Raw genomic sequence first — 15886 nt, forward strand, 5'->3', positions numbered from 1 at the left:
CGTGGGGGTCCCTGTGCCCATGTGGGGGTGGGGGGGTCTTGGAGTGCTGCCCCCTCCCCAAGCTGCTCTTCTGGGGTGCAAGAGGGGGTGGGGGCTGTGCAGGGGGGGGTGAGGGGGAGGGGGTGTGCTGTGGTGCTATAGGGGGACCCCCCCCACCCCAAAAGGAGGTGTTGCCCCCTCCCCATTACACAGCGTGGGGGGAGAGGTCCTCGTCATCGGTGGGGGGGCTGGGGCCCCCCAAAAGCGGTGGGTGGGGGGCGTCCCGGGCCAGCAGCAGCGCGAAGCCTGCGGGGAGAGTGGGGGTGAGATTTGGGGGGGTTTGGGGTAAATCTGGGGGGGTTCCCGGGGGGTTTTGGGGTACCTGGCGTGGCTTTGTGCAGGACGAGGCTCTCGCTGGGCTCCTCCCCCTGCGGGAAGTGGGAGGGGCCTGAGGGGTCTCTGCACCCCCAGATGGATCCGCCCCCCCCACCAGGAGACCCCACCCCCCATCCTGCCCCCCCCCCCCCCATTCCCTCTCCAGCCCCCAGAATATCCCCCAGGACCTTGGGTTCCCCCCCGACCCACAGCCAGAGCTCCCCCAACCCCAAAACCTGCAGCCCCTGCAGCTCCCGCGCCCCCCGATTGCCCCCGGCCCCACAGAAACCCAAACCCCCATCACCCCCAGCCCACAGAACCCCCAGCCCCCCATCTCAGCCCCCCCATATTTCCCCAGCCCCCCATCACCCCCAGCCTCCCATCTCAGTCCCCCATCACCCCCAGACCCCATCTCAGTCCCCCATCACCCCCAGACCCCACCTCAGCCCCCCTCACCCCCAGATCCCATCTCAGTCCCCCATCACCCCCAGACCCCATCTCAGTCCCCCATCACCCCCAGACCCCACCTCAGCCCCCATCACCCCCAGATCCCATCTCAGTCCCCCATCACCCCCAGACCCCACCTCAGCCCCCCATCACCCCCAGACCCCACCTCAGCTCCCCCATCACCCCCAGACCCCACCTCAGCCCCCCATCACCCCCAGACCCCACCTCAGCTCCCCCATCACCCCCAGACCCCACCTCAGCCCCCCCATCACCCCCAGCCTCTCCCCGTACCTGCCCCGGGGGGGGTCCCGGCTCCCAGGGGGCCTCCCAGCCCCCTCCCCACTCGTGCCCCCCGATTCCATTGCGCCCCAAATCCTGGGGGGGTGCGGGATGGTGCAGGGGGGGCCCGGCCGGGGGTTTTGGGGACCCCTCCCGCGGGCTGGGGACATCCTCGAGCAGCGGCCCCAGGGATTCCCATGCTGGGGGGCTGGGGAAGGGGGGACTGTCCGGGGGGGGCCCCTGCACATCCCGGGGGGGGCTGGGGGGACACCCCAAAGCCGGAGTGCTGCAAGGAGGGAGGGGCTGGAGCCCAGCAGTGCCTTCAGGAGACCCCGGCCCGGAGGGGACAGGGGGGACCCCCATGCGGGGGGGGCTGGGAGGGGGCCCAGGCATGGCAGGGGGGGACCCGGAGCTGGTGGTGGCACTTTGGGGGGTGGCCGTCACCACAGGGCTGGAGGGGCTCCCTGGGGTGGCAGAGGGACGGGTCCCTGTCCCCAGGGGGCTGTGGAGAGTCCCGGTGGTGGCACTTTGGGGGGTCCCTGTCCCCACAGGGCTGGTGGCAAGGGGGGACCCTGCTCGGGCTGGGCTGGGGGGGGTCCCCAGGGTGCCACATTGGGGGGTCCCTGTCCCCATGGGGCTGACGGGGGTCCCCAGGGTGCCACACTGGGGGGTCTCTGTCCCCAGAGGGTTGGTGGCATGGGGGGTCCCTGTCCCCGCAGGGCTGGTGGCATGGGGGGACCCTGCTCGGGCTGGGCTGGGGGGCGTCCCCAGGGTGTCCCTCCCCCTGGGGCTGGCGGGGGTCCCGCTGGCGGCACTCTGGGGTGTCGCTGTCCCCGCGGGGCCGGGGGGCAGAGGCGGCGGCGGCCGGCGGGGGCTGGCGGGCGGTGCCCCCCGGGAGGCGCCGGGCGGGGGGGTCTGGGGGGGCTCCGGCCGGCGGAAGATGAAGGCGGATTCCGTCAGGCTGCGCTGGTACCGCAGGAAGGGCCGGCGGGCACCTGGCGGGGCCGAGGGCTCAGCAGGGACCCCCAGAGCCCCCCGTGCCCCCCAAGCCGCCCATGGCACCTACCGGGGGTGCTGCCGGCCAGGGGGGATGTGGATGTGGACCCCGAGCGCTCCCGCTGCCGGAAGAATTCCCGGGGGTTCTGGGTGCGCTGGGAGACCAGGATGGCGGCTTCCTGCGGGACCGGGGGGTCAGCGGGGGTGCCACGGGGCACCGTGGGGCACCACAGCACTGCCAGTGCCCCTGTGACCCCCGGGGACACGGAGGGACCCGCTCCCGGCACTCACGGCCGCCGTCCCGCTGAGCCCGGTGCGACCCCCGCGCTCCCGCTCGGCCGCCTCCTGCTCCCGCTGCTGCTGCTCCTGCGGGAGCGATGGGAACGCTGAGGGATCCCTTGGGATGGAGCCCTGGGTGCCCTGGGTAGAGCCCTCACACCTCCCCTGGTCAGAGCCCCACCCTGAATCTCCCTGCCACAGATCTCCTGTATCCCTTGGGATGGACCCGCTCGATCCCAAGGGATGGAGCCCCCGGATTCCTGGGATGGTGCCCCGGATCCCGCGGGATGAACCCCTTCAGATGCCCCGGATGGACACCCCGGATTCCCCGGGATGAACCCCTTCAGATGCCCCAGATGGACACCCCGGATTCCCCGGGATGAACCCCAGATCCCGCAGGATGTACCCCCCCGGCTGGACCCACTCGATCCCCCGGGATGGACCCCCCAGATCCCCTGGTATCAACCCCTTCAGATCCCCCCAGATGGACACCTTGGATCCCCCAGGATGGACCCCCCAGATCCCCTGGTATCAACCCCTTCACATCCCCCCAGATGGACACCCCAGATCCCCCAGGATGGACACCCCAGATCCCCCAGGGTGGATCCCTTGGACCTCTTGGATGAACCCCTTCAGATTCCCCAGGATGGACCCCCTGGATCCCTTGGATGAACCCCTTCAGATCCCCCAGGACAGACGCCCAGAACTCCCTGAACCCCTTGGGACTGACCCCCCTGGATGCACCCCCTGAAACCCCCTGAGATGAAGCCCAGACTGCCCGGGATGAACGCCCTGGATCCTGCTGGGACGGGCCCCCCCCCGATCCCCCCTGAGCCCCCCCAAATCCCCCTGAGCCCCCCATTCCTGCCCCCTTCCCGCTCACCCATCGCTCCTGCTCCTTCCTCCGCTCCTCCGCGTCCAGCCGCGCCTGCTCCTGCCTGCGGGGCCGCACGGGGGGCGTCACCGAGGGGACACGGAGGGGACACGGGGTGGGACATGTGACAGGATGGGACACAGATGGGAAACACCAGCGGGATACAGGGATGGGGACATGGGAATGAGAGATGAGACAGGATGGGGCACAGATGGGAAATACCAGTGGGATACAGGGATGGGGACATGGGGATGGGACAGGGATGGGGACATTGGGCTGGGACAGGGATGGGAGCACGGGGGTGGAACATGGGACAGGCTGGGAAACACCAGTGGGATGTGGGAATGGGACATGTGACAGGATGGGACATAGATGGGAAACACCGGTGGGATATGGGGACAGGGACATGGGAATGGGACATGGGACACAGATGGGAAACACCAGTGGGATATAGGGATGGGGTCACGGGGCTGGAGCAGGGATGGGGACACGGGGCTGGGTCAGGGATGGGGTCACGGGGCTGGAGCAGGGATGGGGTCACGGGGCTGGGTCAGGGATGGGGACACGGGGCTGGGGCAGGGATGGGGACACGGGTCTGGGACAGGGATGGGGACACGGGGCTGGGGCAGGGATGGGGACACGGGTCTGGGACAGGGATGGGGACACGGGGCTGGGGCAGGGATGGGGACACGGGTCTGGGACAAGGATGGGGTCACGGGGCTGGGGCAGGGATGGGGACACGGGTCTGGGACAGGGATGGGGACACGGGGCTGGGGCAGGGATGGGGACACGGGGCTGGGGCACGGATGGGGACACGGGTCTGGGACAAGGATGGGGTCACGGGGCTGGGGCAGGGATGGGGACACGGGTCTGGGACAGGGATGGGGACACGGGGCTGGGACGGGGATGGAGCCCATCGCTGCCCCTCACCGCCGCTCCTCGATGAGCCGCTCCCGCTCCTGCAGCCGCCGCTCCCGCTCCGCCGCCTGCAGCCGCTCCTCCTCCATGCGCTCCCGCTCCCAGCGCCGCCGCTGCTCCCGCTCCCGCTGCTTCTCCTGCTCCTTCCGCTGCTGCTCCTCGCGCTGCGCACGCACCGGGATCAGCGCCCGGAACCGGCACCGGCGGCTGGACCGGGAACTCACCCGGCCCCCACCAGGAGCGGCGCTGGGATCGCGCTGCCATCACCGGCACCGGCACCGGCACCGGCACCGGGACCCCACGGACCGCCGCACCAGCTCTGGCACCAGAACCCCCGGAGCTCGACACTGGGACTGAGACCCCCACCCCACCCCATGGGCAGTGGGACCCCTGCAGCGTCAGCACCGGGACCCCCACAGACCCCACACCGGCACCGGGACCCCACTGCACCCCACAGCGGCACCGGGACCCCACTGCACCCCACACCGGCACCGGGACCCCCACAGACCCCTGGGCTGGGACCGGGACCCCACTGCACCCCACAGCGGCACCGGGACCCCCACCAAGCTCGGCACTGGGACCCCCGGGCTCTGCCCCGAGGCCGCAGCCGTGACCCCGTCCCCAGGATACCGGGGGACCCCCCAGCCCTTCCCCAGCCCCCCCACCCCTCACCTCAGCCTGCTCCCAGAAGGAATCGCGCTGGGTGCGCTGCAGCTCCAGCGCCGGGTTGGTCTTGCGGTAGTTCGTGCCCTGGGGAGCACAGGGGGGGCAGCGTGGGACCCCCAGAACCCCCCAACACCCCCAAAGAGCCCCGGGAAGGGCGAGCAAGCACCCACCGCCCCCCAGGGACATCGCCCCCCACTCACCACCAGCTCCGGGGGGTCCTGGGGGGTCCTCCTGGGAGGGCGAGGGGCGGGGGGCTCCAGCTGTGCCAGCACTCGGCGCAGCCCCTCCAGCGTCACCTCCTCGGGGCGCCGGGCGCTGATCACGGCCGTGGCCTCCTGGCACCGGCACGGGCCACGATGGGACAGTGCCACCCCTCCCACGGCCCACCCTCCCCTGGGAATCTCGGCACAATTCCCACGGACGTGTCAGATGTGGGACTGGATCCAGATGTGGGGCCGGATCCAGATGTGGGGCCGGATCCAGACCCCGGACCCACACAGAGCAGCGGAAGCTGTTCCGGGGGATGGGGGGGCGGGACGGGACCCCCCCGTGAGGACGGGACCGGGGGGGGGCAGGGATCCCAACCACAGCCCCGGCACGGCGGCCAAGACTGGGAGCACTGGGAAAGCGCGGCTGAGTCAGCAGCGCCAGGAATGCGCCCGGGCACAGGCAAAGGTCGGGGAGGCGGGATGGGGGGGGACAGGGGGGGCAGGAATGGGGAACTTGGGGTGGCGAGGACCCCGATCCACCCCCCCAGCACCCCCTCGAGGGCTCCGTGCCCCCCACTCACCCTGAAGAAGCTCCGGATGGCCGGCAGGTGCCCGGCACACGCCGCCCGCTGCGATTCGGGCACCTTTTCCCCCACCTGGCACCGCAGGGATCGCTCAGCCCGGGGGGGTCCCGGCCGGGGGTCCCCCCGAGCCGCCCCCCCCACGCTGATAAGGACTCACCCAGCTGATAAGGACGATCCTGGGGGTGCCGGAGCCGGGATCGGGGACCCGGCACAGCCCGTACATGACGCTGCCCACAGAGAATTTTCCAGCGAGCTCATCCGGCCCCCCGGCTGTAATGAGGGGGGGTCAGAGGGGGTACAGGGAAACTCGGGGACCCCCCCCCAAAACTGCCCGGCAGCGTCGCCCGCGGTACCTCCGGAATCCAGGAGCTTGAGGTCGTGGTGCTTCTCATAGCCAAAGACGGCCCTGGGGGGACAAAGGGGCTCAGGGTGGGGGTCAGGGTGGGGGGGTCACAGCGGGTGTCACATAAAGTGGGGGGACCTGCCAGGCTCGGGCACCCCCCGCGCTCCCCCGTGCCACCGGCTTGGGATGAATTCATGGAAGTGCCGCCGGCAGCATCCGCCCCCGGGACAATGGGAATGTGGGAAGCGCCGGAGCGGCACAACCGCCCCTCCCCAGCGACCCCCCCCGTGCGGCGCTGCGGGACCCCCGCCCGGCCCTGGGAGGGCTCGGGGGGCCCCATCCCGGCGGGACCGTTCCACCCCTCGCGGGCATTCCCGGCGGCTCTGCCCCTCTTTGTTCCCGCGTGGCTCCGGTTCGGGGCTGGGCACGGCTCCGGCAGCACGCGTGGAGCGCGGCGCGGCGGGGCACGTCACGCGTGTCACGGCATGTCGCGACAGGCTGCGGCGCCACATGGCGGGACAGAGCCCGGCACGCGGCCGGGAGGGCGCCCGGGAGGAGCCGGCGCTGGAGCGGCTCCAGCCGCGCTCCGGGGGCAGAGGGCAATGCCCGGGCTGCCGGTGGCCACGGGGACGGGCGCTCCCGTGACGCCGGGGGGGCTGCGAGGCCGGTGAGCGCCGGTGCCGTCGCCCCCACCCCGGGATGGGGATTTTGGGGGACACCGGCCCCGCGGCACCGGCACCGAACTGGGGCCAGCCCGGGACCCCCAGCCCCGGACCGTCCCGGGACGCGCGTCCCCCCGGTGCCGCCGGGCAGAACCCCCCTTTCCGCAGCCCGGGGTGCTCCCCGCTCCCGCAGCCCCCCCGGGCCCGTCCTGCCCCAGCCCCGGGCGGCGGCGCCGCTCCCAGCCCGGCGGCACCGGGAGGCAGCGGGCGGGACGGGGCGAGACCGGCTGGGGCTCCCGGTTCCCAGCGCGGCGGGCTCAGTCCTGGGACCCCCCCGCGGACCGGCACCCCCCGGCCCAGACCCCGGTGCGCCCCGGAGCCCCGTCCCGGTGCCTGTGCCGGTACCGGTGCCTCTCGGCCCGCCCCCGACGCCCCGGCCCGTGCCGGTGCCCGTTCCTGCTCCCGTTCCCGGTCCTGTGTCCGGTGCCTGTCCCAGTGTCCGTTCCCAGTCTCGGTGCCCTCTTCCGTTCCCGTCTCCATTCCCGGTTCCCTGTGCCGGCTCCTCATTCCCGGTGCCCTGTTCCCGGTCCTCCCTTCCGTCCCCGTTCCCGGTCTCCATTCCCGGCTCCCGTTCCCTCTCCCGCTGTCCCATTCTCACCAGTCGGTCCCAGCCCGGGGGTTCCCCACGTCCTCCCGCGCCGCCAGCAGCGCCAGCCGGTACCGCTCCAGCCCCGGCCCCGCCATCCCGATCCCGGGGCCGATCCCGATCCCGGGGCCGCCGCCGCCGCCGCCCTGCGCCCGCCCCTCCCTCCCCCGCCACCCCCCCGGCACTTTCCACCGCCCACGGGCGGCACCGGGCGGGGCGGGGGCGGGAGCGGCCGGGAGGCACCGGCACGGGACGGGACGGGCGGCGCCGGGAGCGCTGGGACGCGGGGAACGGGCCTGGGTCCCGCACCGGGACGGGGTCCGGTACTGGGATGAGGGTCCTGTACCGGGATGGGGGTCCCTGTATGAGGATCCTGTACCGGGACGGGGGTCCCGAACCGGGATGGGGGTTCCCGTATGGGGGTCCCATACTGGGATGAGGGTGCTGTACTGGGATGGGAGTCCCTGTACTGGGCCTGGGTCCTGTACTGGGATGAGGATCCTGTACTGGGATGAGGGTCCCTGTACCCAGATGGGGTCCTGCAGCAGGATGAGGGTCCCATACTGGGATGGGGATCCCTGTACAGGGGTGGGGGACCTGTACTGGGATGAGAGTCCCACACTGGGATGAGGGTCCTGTACTGGGATGGGGGATGCTGTACTGGAATGAGATTCCCTGTACCAGGATGGAGGTCCCTGTACTGGGATGGGGGTGCTGTACTGGGATAGGGGTCTCTGTATGAGGGTCCCTGTACCAGGATGAGAGTCCCATGCCAGGATTAGGATCCTGTACCAGGATGGAGGTCCCTGTACTGGGATGGGGGTCCTGTACTGGGATGAGGATGCTGTGCCAGATTCCCATTTCAGGACATGGACGCAGGTTCCAAGATCCCACTCTGGAATGCCAGTGGATGTCCCAGGATCCCACAGCAGGACACAGATGTCACAGCAGGACATGGGGCAGGTCCCAGGGGCCCACGCTGGGCCGTGTGCCCGGCTCCAGCACTGGAATGTGGCTGCAGTGCCAGGATCCCATCCCACCATCAGGGTCCCCAGACTGTCCCCCCGTCCTTTCCCCCGGCCCTGGAGCCTCTCCCCCATTCCCTTTTTACTCCAGGAAAGGGGATTTTGGGGGCTGGGGGAGTCACCGGGTCCCCCTCGACCATGAAGGGGGTGGCGGGCACGTCTTGGGGACATTCCCAGCCCAGTGTCTGGCCCGGCCCGTCCCCGCACGGCTCCTGTCCCAAAGCCTCTCCCCGTTCCCTTATTTGGGCACCGCGGCTGGAAAATCCCAAATCCCCGGGGAGGAGAAAAATGCTGGAAAATGGGATCTTGGGCCCAGGGACACGCCCAGCCCAGTGTGTGGCGAGCCCTGTCACCCCCTGTCACTGGGGGTCACTGGTGTCACTGGTGTCACTGGTGTGAGTGGCATTACTGGTGTCACTGGTGTTGCTGGTGTCACCGGTGTTACTTTTTACTGGTGTCACTCTTACTGGTGTCACTGGTTTTACCGGTTTTGCTGGTTTTGCTGGTACCACTGCTGTCACTGCTGTCACTGCTGTCACTGCTGTCACTGCTGTCACTGCTGTCAGTGACGTCACTGCTTTGGCTGGTGTAACTGGTAGTGCTGGTTGTACTGGTGTCACTGGTTTGACTGGTGCCACTGGGGTTACCGCCGTCACCGGTTTCACTGGTGTGTCCCGCTACTGTCACTGGTGTCCCTGGCGCCACTGATGCCTCTGCTGTCACAGGTGTCCCTCGTGTCACGGCTGTCGCTGCTGTCGCTGCTGTCGCTGCTGTCGCGACCCCGCCCCCCGCCCATATGGGCGTGGCCTCTCGTTGGGGCGTGTCCAGTGACTCCGCCCAATGGGCGTGACCTCCGCCGCGGGTGTGGGCGTGGCCCCGAGGGGGCTGAGCCGTCACGTGGCGTTGCGGCGCCCCCTGGCGGCGCTCCTTTGTCCGCGCGCGGGGCGGGGCCGCGGGGGGCGTGGCCAGGCGGGCGGCGCCGCGCGGGATTGGCGGGGCGGGGCGGGGCGGGGCGGGGCGTGCCGCAGCGGCGCGCGCTGATTGGCTGCTGGGCGGGGTGGGGCGGGGCGGGCGGGGCGGGGGTCGGTAACGGGCCGGGGCCGGGCGGGGGGCGCTGAGCGGGGTCGCTCCGCTGCCCGGGGCCCCCCGCGCCCCATGGACCCCGACGTGGATTACGAGCGGCCCAACGTCGAGACCATCAAGTGCGTCGTGGTTGGCGACAACGCCGTGGGCAAGACGCGGCTGATCTGCGCCCGCGCCTGCAACGCCACGCTGAGCCAGTACCGGCTGCTGGCCACACACGTGCCCACCGTGTGGGCCATCGACCAGTACCGCGTCTGCCAGGAGGTGAGGGCCGCGGGCACCGCCGGGCACCGAGCGAGCGGGGGAACGGCGGGAGGGGCGTTCCCGGGGGCACCGGGCACCGGGCATCGCCCGGCACGGAGGGGCACCGGGGCGGGGGGGGGGAACAAAAGGGGGTACCGAGCACCCGGGAGCAGTCGGTACCGCAAGGGACACCGAGGGGGGAAACAGGAGGGTGTAGCGGGAGCACACCGGGGTGGTCCCGGTGGTTCCGGGCGGGGCGGTCGGTGATGGTGCCGTTCCCGGTGCCGTTCCCGGTGCCGACAGGTGCTGGAGCGCTCCCGGGATGTGGTGGACGAGGTCAGCGTCTCCCTGCGCCTCTGGGACACCTTTGGGGACCACCATAAAGACCGGCGCTTCGCCTATGGCAGGTGGGGCCGCGACCCGCCACCGGAACCCCACCCCCTACCGGCACCGCCACCGGCACCCCGAGACCCCCACCGGCACCCCGGCTGCTGTCACCGGCACCCAACCCCCACCCCCGGCACCCGAGCGCAAGCCCTGCCCATCCCGGGATGCACAGAGCCAAAGGAGCCCCTTGGGCTCCTGCCAGCGCCCGGGGAGCAGCTCCGGCACCCCAAACCCATCCCCCTCCTTTGGGGACACACCTCTGGGGGCACCGTGACCCCATCACTGCACCCCCCGCAGCCCCCGCCCCGAGAGGGACCCGGCTGCTCGCGGCCCCTCCGGAGCTGTGGGTGGGGGGCGGCTCCAGGGGGGCTCTTGTGGTGCGGGAATCCTTTCGGGGGGTGCTGACCTGGCAGCAGGAGGGGGCCCCCCCAGATCTCCCGTGGCCTGCCGGTTGTAAACAGCCGGTTCTCGTGGCCGCTGGCACGTCCGGGCTCTTATCGCCGCCGCCCCGCGCCAGCCCCGCGGCACCGCTAATCTCCCCGGGCCCGCCGGCAATGGGGGGGCTGGGGGGGCCCTGTCCCCGTGGCTCGCGGTGGCCCCGGGGCTGGCCGGGGGCCCCGGGGGGGCCGGTGGCGGCTATCTTGGTCTGGGACACGGGCCCGGCTCCAGCGGCGCCTCCCGGTCACGTCCCGTCCCGGCACGGACTAAAAACAACCCGGGCCCGGGGCCACGCGGCTGCTCCGGGGACTTGGGGGTACTGGCACCCCCCTGTGTGTCCCTGGCACAGCCCCCCATGTCCCCTGGCACCCCTCACCACGTACCCTGGCACCTTTCACTCCCTGGGATGGCAGCGGCCGCCCCACGGCGGCGCGGGGCGGGACCGGGGACAGCAGGCGTGGAATGTCCCCGGTGCTGGGGCTGGCACCCACCCAAGCACCCCCCGTGGGACCCCCCTATGGGTGCTCAGGAGCACCACGGGGCCCACCCGAGCTGGGGCAGCCCGTGGCTTGGCCGGCGGTGGTGACCCCGAAGCCAGATCCCGTCGGGTCCCTCCTGTCCCCTGTCGCTGTCACGGGGCTCCCAGAGGCCGTGGAGTTCCCAGGGGATCTGTGGGATTCCCGTGGCTGTGAGGCTCTCAGGGGGTTCTGAGGCTCCTGGGGGGTCCCAGGCTGGGGACAGCGTCCCGGGGCGGGGCTGGGACGCGGGTGCCGCCGGAGCTGGGCGTGTTTGGGGACGTGTTTGGGGACGCCGAGCGGCAGCGGGTGGCAGCGGGACAGCGCTGCCCTCGCCCCCGCAGGTCGGACGTGGTGGTGCTCTGCTTCTCGCTGGCGAACCCCAACTCGCTGCGGCACGTGAAGACCATGTGGTACCCCGAGATCAAGCACTTCTGCCCGCGCACCCCCATCGTGCTGGTGGGCTGCCAGCTGGACCTGCGCTACGCCGACCTGGACGCCGTCAACCGCGCGCGCCGGCCGCTGGCCAAGTGAGCCCCCAGAGCGTCACCCCCAGCCCCGCGGGGACAGGGACACCTCAGTGTGTCGTCACCAGTCCCATTGAAGTGGGGACCCCTCCCTGTGCTGCTATGGGGACCCCCAGTTTTGTCACCGCCCTGTTAGGGTGTGTCATCTCCCCACAGAATGGGGTCCCCTGTGGGTCAGGGGCTTCTGACAGCACTTGTGGGGTGGAACCTCTGCCCTGCTCAGCACTCCTGGCTTGGGAGGCCCCCCTGGCACCCCCATAATGAGGGGCCACCCTCCCAGCACCCCCTGGCATGGCCATGAGACCTCCCAGCATCCTTGGAACGAGGAGGGGCTGCCCTGGACCCGCTCCTCAGCCCCCACCCTGTCCGTCCCCCCCCCAGGCCCATCAAGCCCTCGGACATCCTTCCACCGGAGCGGGGCCACGAGGTGGCCCAGGAGCTGGGGGTGCCGTACTACGAGACCAGCGTGGTGGCCCAGTTTGGTGTCAAGGACGTGTTTGACAACGCCATCCGCGCCGCGCTCGTGTCCCGCCGCCACCTGCAGTTCTGGAAGTCCCACCTGCGCAAGATGCAGCGGCCGCTGCTGCAGGCGCCCTTCCTGCCCCCCAAGCCCCCCCCGCCCCTCATCCAGGTGCCCGACGCCCCCCCGGGCCTGGGGGGGGGCCCGGCCGCGCTGTTCCAGGCCCCGCTCTGCGCCGACGTCGTCTTCCAGCTGCAGGGCGGCCACCGCGTCTTCGCCCACCGCGTCTACCTGGCCACCGCCTGCTCCCGCTTCTACGACCTCTTCACGCTGGAGGAGCCGCCCGGCGAGGGGGACGGGGACACCCGTGACCTGTCATCGTGGGGCCGCGGCTTCCTGAGCCTGTGCTGGGAGGCGGTGGCCGACCCGGTGGCGGGGCGGGAGCGGCGGATGGCGGTGGTGGCCATGGACCGGGGCGTGCGGCCGGAGCCGCTGCGCGCCGTGCTGGAATATCTGTACACCGGGAAGCTGGAGAGGCCCCATGGAGACCTGAGGCAGGTGGGGGCCGTGGCGGAGCTGCTGGAGGTGTTCGACCTGCGCATGATGGTGGCCAACGAGCTCAACCAGGAGAGCTTCATGAACCAGGAGATCACCAAGGCCTTCCACGTGCGCCGCGCCAACCGCGTCAAGGAGTGCCTGGCCAAGGGCGTCTTTGCAGGTATAGGGGTGGGGTGGGCGGCTGTGGAGATGGGAGGGTCACCACTGTCACCTCTAGATGGTGTCACCTTCTCGTGGTGCCAGTGGGGTCACGGGGCTATGGTCAACCTGAGCCCCTTCCACCTCTTTGGAGGTCTTTGGAGTCTGGGGTCGTCCCAGTCAGTCATGGAGGTGCTGCTGGGGTGGAGTGGCAGTTTGGGGTGGTGGCCAAGGGGTGCTTGTCCCTAAGGCAGTGGTGTCTGAGGAGTGTCTGTCCCCATGGAAAGGGTGGCCAAGGGTTTCTTGTCCCCAAGGCAGTGGTGTCTGAAGGGTGGCTGTCCCCATGGAAGGGTGTCCAAGGGATTCTTGTCCTCTTGACAGAAGTTGTCAATGAGTGGCTGTCCCTGGTCTGCAGTGTCCCAGGGGTGGCTGCCCCTGGTCTGAGGGGCACAAGGGATATCTAGGGGGTGGCTGTGTCCCCTCCTGAGCTGTCCCCTGTCCCCAGACGTGGTGTTCCTCGTGGATGACGGCGCGGTGCCGGCGCACAAGCCGCTGCTCATCGCCGGCTGTGACTGGATGAGGGCCATGTTCCGGGGGGGCTTCCGCGAGAGCTACGCCAGCGAGGTGGGGACCAGGGGGGACCTGTGGCTCTGGGGGGCAGGGCGGGCATTTTGGTCGGGGTCAGGGGGCTGCTCAGAGCCCCAGGCCCAGGGACACGTGTGTCCTGGTTCCCTCTTGCACAGGGAGCTGTGCTGGGTTGTGGGGGCTTCTCCAGGGCTGTGCCAGCTCAGGCACTGCCAGGAGGGTCCCCCTGTCCCCCAACCCCCTTTAGGGGTGGCTCTGAGCTCCTCCCAACCCCCGATCCCACAGGTGTCGCTGCCTGGCACCAACTGCGCCTGCCTCCGCGCCGTCCTCGACTTCCTCTACACCGGGGTCTTCACCCCCACGCCCGACCTGGACGCCATGGAGCTGCTGATCCTCACGGACCGGCTGTGCCTGCCGCGCCTGCAGGCGCTCACCGGTGAGCCCCCCCTCTCCCGCTTCCCCCGGTATCCGCCCGCAGCCCCGCGGCCCCTGACGTCACCTGCCAATACCCCGCTGCCGCCGCGGGGACGGATCGATCGTCCCCGTGTGTCACTCGCTGTCCTTATGTAAGCCTGGAGGGGCCCGGGGGGGCCTGCCCCCGGTGTGTGACCCCCCCTGAGCCCCCGTTTCCCCCCCTTTCCAGAGCAATACGCCGTGGACGAGCTGCTCCGGGCCTTCATGCAGCGCGTGGAGATCGACGAGCAGGTCATCATCTACCTGGAGATGACGCAGGTATGGGGGGGCTGGAGACCCCCGGGGGGGGGCACAGAGACTCCCAGGTGATGGGGTGACCCCCCCAAATCCCTCCCCAGTTCCACAACGCCCGGCAGCTGGCGGCGTGGTGCCTGCACTACATCTGCACCAACTACAACCGCGTGTGCCGCCGCTTCCCCCGCGAGATGAAGTTCATGTCCCCAGGTACGGAGAGGGTGAGCGGGGGGCACGGGGAGGGCAGGGGGTCCCCGGCCGTGCCCTGAGCCCCGGGATGTCCCCGCAGAGAACCAGGCGCATTTCGAGCGGCACCGCTGGCCCCCGGTGTGGTACCTGAAGGAGGAGGATCTGTACCTGCGCTCCAAGAAGGAGCGGGAGCGCGAGGAGCAGCTGCAGCGCAAGCAGCACCCCCGCAGCAAGTGGTGCTTCTGGAGACCCTCACCCCCCGTGTCCTGAGCGGGGGGGGCTCGGGGAGGGGGCCCCCGTGTGGGGCTGGGGGGCTCGGGAGGGCTGGGAGCCCCTGTGCTGAGCAGGGGGTTCGGCCCCGGGGTCCCCGTGCAGGGTGAGGGGGCTCAGCTGGGCTGGGGGTCCCTGTGGTGAGTGGGGGGCTCGGGGCTGGGGGGCTTGGCTGGGCTGGGGGTCTCTGTGCTGGGCTGGGGGCTCAGGCCCCGAGTCCCCCACATTTGACTTGGGGGGCTCAGCTGGGCTGGGGGTCCCTGTGTGCAGTGAGGGCCATTGGCCTGGGGCTTTTATAAAGGGCTGGGGGGCTCCGCTGGGCTGGGGGTCCCTGTGCTGAGGGGGGGCTTGGGCCCAGGGCTCCCATGAAGGGCTGGGGGTCCCTGTGCTGGGCTGAGGGCTCGGGACCCCCACCCTCAACCCCAGGGACCCCACACTCAACAGAGGGGTTGGCCCAGGACCCCCCCTGCCCCGGGCTGTGGCTCTCAGCCCTGGGACCCCTCCCCACCCTGAACCAGGGGGCTTGGCCGGGGTGGGGGTCCCCAAGGGCCTGTTTACCCCCCCTCCCCGGCTGTTTACAGGCTCTGCCGGGTCGCAGCCCCCCGGTCCCACCGTGCCTTTCCCCGGTGGGGGGGGGGCCGTGCTGAGCCCCCTCCCCCCGGCAGGGCCCCCCCGCCGGCCGCGGCCATCGCTGGTGCTACCTCTGACCGAGCAGTATTTGGGGCTGGGGGTGCGCGGGGAGCGGGGGCTCTGCCGCTCCCCCTTTCTTTTCGGGGGGTCCCCACCCCCGTAGGGCTCTCTGGTGCTGTATTTTCTCCCCTCCTCCCTCAGCGTGGGGCGGGGGGGGCCAAGCTGTGAGCAGGGCGGGCTGGGTGGGTGGGTGGGCGCGGGGAGGGGTCCCTGGGTGCTTGTGTGGCTGCGAGAGCCCCCGGCTCATCTCTGTGCCTTGGACTGGGGGGGGGGGATCATTGTCCCTGTCCCGAGGGCGTGGTGGCATTGTCGCTGTCGCCGGGATGTGTCCCCACCCCGGAGTGAGGGGGGGAGCACCGTGCCCGCCCCCGGGCTGAACTGCACAACCGTTTTTACACTTTTTTACCCCAGGAGCACAGCGGGGCCGCCCCCACCCCGGCCTCGGGGCCCTACCCGGCCCGGAGCGGGGCCCCCCCACCTCAGCAGCGGCTGTTTTAACCTTTAATAAAGCTTTTTGTAACGGAGCTGGACTCTGCTGGGCCCCCCCAAACCCTGCAGGGCCCCCCCAAACCCTGCTGGGCCTCCCCAAACCCTGCTGGGCCCCCCCAAACCCTGCTGGGCCCCCCCAAACCCTGCTGGCCCCCCTAAACCCTGCTGGGCCCCCCCAATCCCTGCTGGGCCCCCTAAACCCTGCTGGGGCCTCCCAATCCCTGCTGGGCCCCCTAAACCCTGCTGGGGCCTCCCAAACCCTGCCGGGGCCTCCCAAACCCTGCTGGGCCCCCCAAACCCTGCTGGGCCCCCCCAAACCCTGCA

General features: G+C 71.0%; 2 protein-coding genes across 2 annotated transcripts; one reads left to right on the plus strand and one right to left on the minus strand.

Moving 5' to 3' along the window:
* Positions 1 to 184: 184 nt before the first annotated feature.
* LOC136556209 (drebrin-like) lies at positions 185 to 7360 on the minus strand. The gene is made up of 13 exons (XM_066549263.1): positions 7270 to 7360; positions 5960 to 6012; positions 5764 to 5876; positions 5604 to 5678; positions 5014 to 5148; positions 4820 to 4897; positions 4160 to 4311; positions 3239 to 3293; positions 2368 to 2442; positions 2147 to 2255; positions 1093 to 2075; positions 362 to 407; positions 185 to 285 (listed from the first exon to the last, which is right to left on the minus strand). The coding sequence occupies exons 1-13, from the start codon at positions 7353 to 7355 to the stop codon at positions 185 to 187; spliced, it is 2061 nt and encodes a 686-aa protein (XP_066405360.1). The 5' UTR covers positions 7356 to 7360.
* A 2044-nt stretch (positions 7361 to 9404) lies between these two features.
* On the plus strand, positions 9405 to 14383 carry LOC136556210 (rho-related BTB domain-containing protein 2-like). The gene is made up of 9 exons (XM_066549264.1): positions 9405 to 9629; positions 9912 to 10015; positions 11293 to 11478; positions 11857 to 12653; positions 13137 to 13255; positions 13502 to 13652; positions 13860 to 13948; positions 14029 to 14134; positions 14214 to 14383. The coding sequence occupies exons 1-9, from the start codon at positions 9438 to 9440 to the stop codon at positions 14381 to 14383; spliced, it is 1914 nt and encodes a 637-aa protein (XP_066405361.1). The 5' UTR covers positions 9405 to 9437.
* The last annotated feature ends 1503 nt before the right edge of the window (positions 14384 to 15886 follow it).

The sequence above is a fragment of the Molothrus aeneus genome, chromosome 4 (genome assembly GCF_037042795.1).
Source record: "Molothrus aeneus isolate 106 chromosome 4, BPBGC_Maene_1.0, whole genome shotgun sequence".
Classification (NCBI taxonomy): domain Eukaryota; kingdom Metazoa; phylum Chordata; class Aves; order Passeriformes; family Icteridae; genus Molothrus; species Molothrus aeneus.